Raw genomic sequence first — 7,236 nt, 5'->3', positions numbered from 1 at the left:
AGTAAATTCTTTAGCCATTCTCCTTCTTTATAAGAACTTGGACAATTTCGAGTTTTTCAAGTCTAAGGGTAAGGGAAAAAGTAAGGGAGATAAGGATCGATAGTTCCAAGGTGGTTATGGGAAGCCACTTATTGGGAAGTAGAAGTCCATATGATAGTGGGACAAAAAAAAAAAACTAAGAATTATAAGTTTTCGCAATGTAATAGACTACCACAAGCAAACTAAGATATTTTCCATAACCAAGGATGCTGATGACGAACCGGAATGAGAGACCTTAAAGCTTGGCTTTATCATGCTTAATTTAGTTAAGTTCAAGAAGTGCTGGAAGAAAAAAAGGTTGATATTACAATCTCGGGTGGATGGATAATGTCCTTGTAGATACGAGAGCATTTGACCTATCTATATTTAGAGATGTAGCTAAGAAACTCGCCTTGAAGGTGGAAAAAACGGCCAGGTGGATCATGATAGTAAACTCCATAGCAATCCTATCTATGGGTACAGAATGAGGAGTAGAATAGCAACTTGGAGATTGGAAAGGCAAGGAATCAATTGAGGTGATCCCTTTTGATGACTATGAGTGTGATTGGTTTAAAATTCCTTGATAAAAAAAATGCTTTCCTTTTACTGTTTGCTAATTATGTTTGCATTTTGAATCCTCGATGGCAAATATTGTACTGGTGAAATAAAAGTTAAGGTTAAGGGCTAAGGTATTGTCTACCATATAGCAAAACAAAGGGGTACGTATGGATAAAAACACCTTTCTAATAGCCCTAAAGTTGATTAAGTCTTTAGAACCTATGAATGACACCCTTTTGATGGTGTTAAAAGTGCTAAAGTCCCTTAAGGATGTAATGCTTGTGGAACTTCCACCCAAAAGAGAGGTAGACCATAAGACTAAACTAGTGCCCAATGCCCAACCACTAACCAAGGCCTCTTGCCAAATGTGCTTTCTTTGTTAAGAAATAACAATCTCTTTTGAAATGTTCTTACTTTCCACAATGGAAACATGCACCCTTTTTGTTTTGAAATTTCTAACCATTGGTAAAAAGTTTATTCTTCTTTGTAGATTTGTTTGGCTTAATATCCTTTACCATATGGACTTTGGAGACATGAGTCTTGTTTTCTTTCTCATTTTTCTTGTAGTATTGCTCTTCAATATGAAGATGACTTATGAGTTCTTTAAGAGAGATATCTTTCCTTTTATGTTTCGAGGTTCTCTTAAGGTCTTTCCATTTTAATGGGAGTTTGTCAATAATAGATGATATAATGAAAAACTCATTCATTTTCATCTTATATTGCTTGAATTTGTTAAAGATGATTTCAACTTTAGCAAATTATTCCATGATAGTTTTGGTATTATTCATTTTATATATATTTTCAACCTTGTCAGTAGAAACTTTTTGCTAGTTGCATCTTTTTTCTTGTATGTTGCATCCAGTTTGTCTTATAGCTCTTTTGCTATAGTAATTGATCTATATAGTATCAAAGAGAGAATGTGACATAGCATTCAAGATGCATCCTCTAAAAGTATAATTATCATTCTCCCTTTGTTCGTTTGACAAATATCATCACTTGTTTCTTCCTTCTTCTCTTGTGGTTTTGAGTTGTAAGGACTAGGCAATATGCAAAGTGGTGAGGAAAATATGCTTATTTTGCTGCCAATTTATGAAGTTTCCTCCATAAAGCATTCTAATTTGTGGAAATTTGTACCAATGTCTCGATGAGTTATAGTTCTCCATTTCTTGTAGTAAAACCGAAAGAAAAAGTAAGCTTACAGACTGTTGGATGAATCACCAGCAATGGATTTGATTGGTTGCTTGAGTTTTTTTTTTTTTTTCATTTTTTTTTATTTTTGTGGTTTCAAGACAAAGAATCTAGTGTAGAAGGAAACAGCTTCAAAGCGTGTTGCAAATGCCACTTTTCTTTAGGTTTTTTACCCCTAAAAGGCATGGTATGTAATAAGAACTGAATCGAATAGCTATAAAATACAATAAAGGCTTGTTTGATAACATCTTGCACTTATGAAATCAAACTACTAAACACCTTCAATGAGGGATCAAAATTATCTCTTTTAGTCACGATTTTCTACAACAAACAATGTCTAAGAGACTTCTTGATTGAGAATGAAAAAGGAATGACTAATTTCTGTTCTTTATTTGGAATATTTCCATCGTCTTTATTTATAAAGATTTTAGTCTGGAGTTATGACTCTTTAATTGTGTTGATTCAATCATCCAATTTATCATTTCAGTAAGTTCATATCTTTTGGAACTCAACAGGTGCCATTGGGAACCATGTACAAGTGAAAGACAACTTTTTGAAAAGGTTTGAACTCAAATGAAGTGAAACTAACCGTTTCAGTAAAAAGTCAAGATTTTAGAAAAGGACAGTCGAATGCTCGTGGCATTCGACTTCCCTTTTGTAATTTTGTTCCAGAACACCCCTTTAGATTTGGGCAATCGACTACCCTGTGAAAAGCATTTGACTGTCTTGGTCTAATTTTCAAACATGTTTTCCTAATCATGGCATTCAACTTCCCTGTCTATGTCATTAGACTTCCTTGCCTAAGGCATTCGATTGCCTCAGTGATAATTGAAAATATAATGAAATCCCAATCTTGACAGTTGACTTCTGTGATTGGTCATTTGACTGTCAAAACTTTTCAAAACATGGTAGTAGAGTGCCATTGGCAACAAAATCAACTGCCATAGACTAAATTTGAAACATAAGCAAATTAATCATATGACATTCGAATCTAATGTATGGTGATGAAATTCAACATCGAACATTAATCTAAAAAAAAAGCTAACAACCATAAATTTTACCACCTTTCCCTAAAAGATAAATGAAGAAAACAATAAAGTATGTGAGGTTACACACTCAACTCTAATACGGTTATAATTTTTTTACATCTTGCATTTGCTACCCATTTGGGCAAGGATTAAAGATTTGCATATGCAACCCATCAGGAATTGAATTGGTTATATCAATATATATTATACACACTTTTGCTATGTTCTTGTACGTGTCCTTCTTATTATCCGGTGAATATAAGCTTAATTTTGCTCATAGTTTTTCAGTTGGATATGATTCTTGAATAGACGAAGCAGCTAGCTATTGTGTTGATGCAACTGCAGTTGCTGCTAAGATGGCGGCGGTGGCTCGCTGAGGATCGCTGGGAATGGACTAACACAACATCTACAAAGTGGACAAGTTGAGTTTGAGTGTAGCCAACGATGCATGCATTCAACATGAAACACGTGTTTGCAAGATGGAACTTGTAGCAGCTCCTCTTTCATCTCAAATTCACCCAAGCAAACGCTACATCTGTAATTATTTTCCAAAAGTCAATACATAAATTAAAGTAGAAAAACATAACAAAATATACTAACAGGATTGGATATAATCCATCATAATGGAGTCTATCAAATGAGAAATGCTCACCACTTTTACATATGGTAATTTAAATTCCAATCTGATAAGTTGATGATTGGAATAGGATTGCTTCTTCAACTAATTAGAAAGGATTCTATGAGAAATTGTTGCATCACATCAGTTTATATCCCATTTCATTCATTTAATGCCACAATTATATATTTTTTCCAGGTCATTCTACATTGCCCAAGAATTTTTCTTCCCATAGACCACCGTTCCTCAGTCCAATCTGAAACTCTTTTATTTTGTTTTTCTCGAAACAAACACACCACAAACTAATCTCATCTCAATTAAAATTTCAAGTTTGTTTTTATTTTACTCTTTTAGAATATCAAAATATAATGTATTTGGATGTTTGGGATTAAATTTTCTGAAATTTGGGCATGGTTTACTTACCCAAATCAAAGTCAGCTGTAGTATCACAAATAAATTTGATTCTTTCTATAGAGTTCTCTAATTGGTACAGAATTTTAACTTGTAATGTACACTATATGAGGATCATTGGAATAAAATTTGAGATTTTTATTTTAAACAAAATAAAGGCATGGCATGACCCTGTCTTAGATATTAAATTTTCAAGTTTTAGTTGCCTATTGCTCTGGAACGCATGCTTATTCCCAACAGATCTACCAATTTTGTGTTGTAACTTTGGATGGTTTTCTTGTGATGGAATTAAAAATAAAAAAAATTTTAAACCCAAAAAATATAACTGAAGGATACTTAACCCTTGTTTCAAAATGCATTGTTGAGTCTATTGACCATCATATTTAGTTAGCTAATATTTACATATAAGTGTTAAAAGTCACAATTACGTTCTTAAAAATTGAAAACCAATACAAATTAAGAAAAATTCAAAGATATCATGTTACAGATTAAGTGGGTGTTGAACATGATGAATAATAATAAAAACTGAGTTTCGAAAAAAGAAATAAAAAAAGGGAAGTTACTTATTGGTTGATAGTATTTTTTTAATGCTTGTAATTTTTTATTTTAAAAAATACCATTAACTTCATTTTACTGTTGTAATTTTGATATGATTTTTAAGTAATTTTTTCAAATGAGTTTGTGTCATTGGACCTATGACACCAAATTTAAAGAAAAATTTATACAAGTACAAATAATAATATTTTAAAGTTTTATTAACTTTATAAATAAATAAATAATCCATTATCATGTTAAAAAGAATAAAAATAATAAAGAGAATTCAACAAGTTACAATTTTCTCTATTGCAAATCGAAAAAGACCTAAAAAATTCTAAAGTAATTATACAAATTAAGATTTTATTTTATTTTTTTTGTATTTTTCTTTAATTCCCTTTCTTCTGTTTTAGTATATTTATTATTCTATTTATTCCAGAAAGGAATGGAGAGAGTAAGAAATGGAGATAGCGAATGTGATGGTGAGAAGAATCAAAGAGAGAAAAAGCATAAAAAGAAGAATTGTGATCTTTTAAGAAAAAAATGAGCTTAAAGGTTCTTTTTTTTTTTTAAAGTTAAAAGTATAGAAAAGCTATAATTATAATAAAATATTGCATTTATATAGTAAATCATTTAACTAAAACAAATAAATCAATCAATTAACAAACCAACATATAACTAAATGAATCCAACATTTAAATGATGTTGAAACTTCTTTTTGAAAGGAAAGAAATATTATTCACATAACAGTGCCCATTTCATAGAGGTAAGAAACATTTTTCAATTATTTATGAATGCTAATTAGTTTCTTACATGTCTATCTTAATTAGTTTTTCCAAAAGCATCAATATATGTTCTTAAAACATGAATCTATGAATTTGGTTGCAATTTTTTCTATTTTTTTTTATTTTTAAAAACTTGTTAAAAGACGAAAGCAAATTTATAGTTGAGTTAGTTATACATATGGTACTCCAACAATTGTAAAATATATAAATTGATAACCGGACAAAAACAATTTATACAATTTACAGTATAAGGGAAATCAACAACTAGGTGAGAATTTGATACCCTTACTGAGCAACAATGATTGATGCTTGTCATGGATGGTCCTAATTAATTTGTTAAATTCTCCTTATTTAAACAAAACTCTCTTTGTTCTTTGGCTATGCTTTGTGGGAAAGAAAAAAAAAAAAAATTAAGGGCAAGGCATGTGAAAGACAAATAATCGTCTTTGTGTTCATGTAGGCCTTTGCTTAGTGTTTATTGAAGGCCACTAATTCATTGATTGTCAATTTTCCATCATTCCTTTTTTTCTTTTCCAGAGAATCGTCTTTATCAATTTCCGGGGATATTGATAGATATAAACGCACCTCAAAAGCACATGGTGTAGGACAGGGTGACTTGTAGGCCACAGTGATTTCAAATATGAAATTAATAGTGGAAATCAGAAATGAGAAATATATGACAACTTACTGCGTATCCTTTGTCCTTAATTCTTCATCAAATAAGACTGTTGGCAGCTTATCTGTGACCTCCTTTTTCAGACTGATCGGTTGACAAGGCTGCAGTAAATGTAAAGATTGTGAGATGTACTCAAAGGAGTAAATGTGCATTTGTTGTTTAGAATAACCAGTTCATGCATGCATGACAATTTAAGACTACTTACCGAGGAGAGATATGGAGTTGGTTGATTCAAACTGGTTGGAAGAATTGGGCGAGGGATTGAGAGATTGGAAGCTCTTCTCTTCAAGTAAAACAAGTAAAACAACAGAAAGAGAATTATTGAAAAGAGAATAGGAATCGAAAATATGAATGCCTGGTAGAGTTTAAGTTGAAGGGCTTGAGGATAGAGGTGATCAGGAGGGGTCGAAGATTGAGTTTGAGCTGGAGGAACACCCATCGGCCACCAGCAAGCAGTCCTCAAAATTCAAGCTCAAAGTAAATATCTAATACGCATGCTGACTTCTTATCAGAAAGGAGGGAAAGGGGCATATGATACTAAAGCAGTGCTCTTAAAGTGGACAAAGCACATAAACAAATAAAGTAAGCTAAAAAAATACAGCTTTTAAGATCAAAATATTCATTAGATGATGATGGTATTTATTCTTTCTTTTCCAGCGATAGGACAAGCCCACCACTCTCCACTAAGATAGGGGGTCCTTTCTCACGGTCTCATCCTCTAAGCACCACTTCCAAATTCTTCTTCATGTTCTAAAAAATCCAAAACAAATGCTAATTCACTCTATTCTTAATGACTGCTTAATGAAGGTCCACATTTACTTTTCTTCGGTTTTTTTGCACCATTTTATAACATACAAGCAAATAGCATTTGTGTTTTTTTAAAGTTTGAGTTGATGTCGCTTTGATTTTTATAGCTTTGGAAATTATTTTTTAGTTTTTAAATTTTTTATTTCTTAAAGTTTTGCTATTTTCATTAGTGGAACCGTTAACTTAAGTTTTATATCCCATCCTAAATGGCATTTAGAGAATGGATGATATGAAAATTTTAAAATTTATTTTAAAATTAAAAAAAATAAAATTTTTAAAATTTTTTTCTTGAAAAATTTTAAAAATGAAAAACCCATCTTTCCATTTCTTCCTTTTCTCTTTTCTCTTCAACTTTTCTACGGCACGATTGGTTGGTAAAATAGAATAGAGCAGAAATGGAATAGACATTTTATGGGGACGGATAAGAAGAGGAATAGAATAGAATATATACTCTATTACTTGGTTGGAAGAATGGAAAAACTATTCTGACTTTATTGTAAAATTCGGTTGACAACAATAGGTTATAGAATTAAAAGGAACAGGTAATACAATATCCAACATATCCTCAAAAAATTTTTCATCTATTTTCTCCCTTGTTTCTTTTTTTACATTCCA

General features: G+C 31.4%; 1 protein-coding gene across 1 annotated transcript; it reads right to left on the bottom strand.

The window, feature by feature from the left end:
• Window positions 1–2,948: 2,948 nt before the first annotated feature.
• LOC111315059 (putative E3 ubiquitin-protein ligase RHA4A) lies at window positions 2,949–6,386 on the bottom strand. The gene is made up of 3 exons (XM_022916679.2): window positions 6,020–6,386; window positions 5,827–5,915; window positions 2,949–3,327 (listed from the first exon to the last, which is right to left on the bottom strand). The coding sequence occupies exons 1-3, from the start codon at window positions 6,251–6,253 to the stop codon at window positions 3,144–3,146; spliced, it is 507 nt and encodes a 168-aa protein (XP_022772414.1). The 5' UTR covers window positions 6,254–6,386; the 3' UTR covers window positions 2,949–3,143.
• Window positions 6,387–7,236: the final 850 nt, after the last annotated feature.

This window comes from Durio zibethinus, chromosome 20, assembly GCF_047325235.1.
Source record: "Durio zibethinus cultivar Kanyao isolate XHJ-2024 chromosome 20, ASM4732523v1, whole genome shotgun sequence".
Lineage (NCBI taxonomy): Eukaryota > Viridiplantae > Streptophyta > Magnoliopsida > Malvales > Malvaceae > Durio > Durio zibethinus.
The sequence above is the reverse complement of the archived record's forward strand: the minus strand, read 5'-3'. Positions and strand labels throughout refer to the sequence as shown.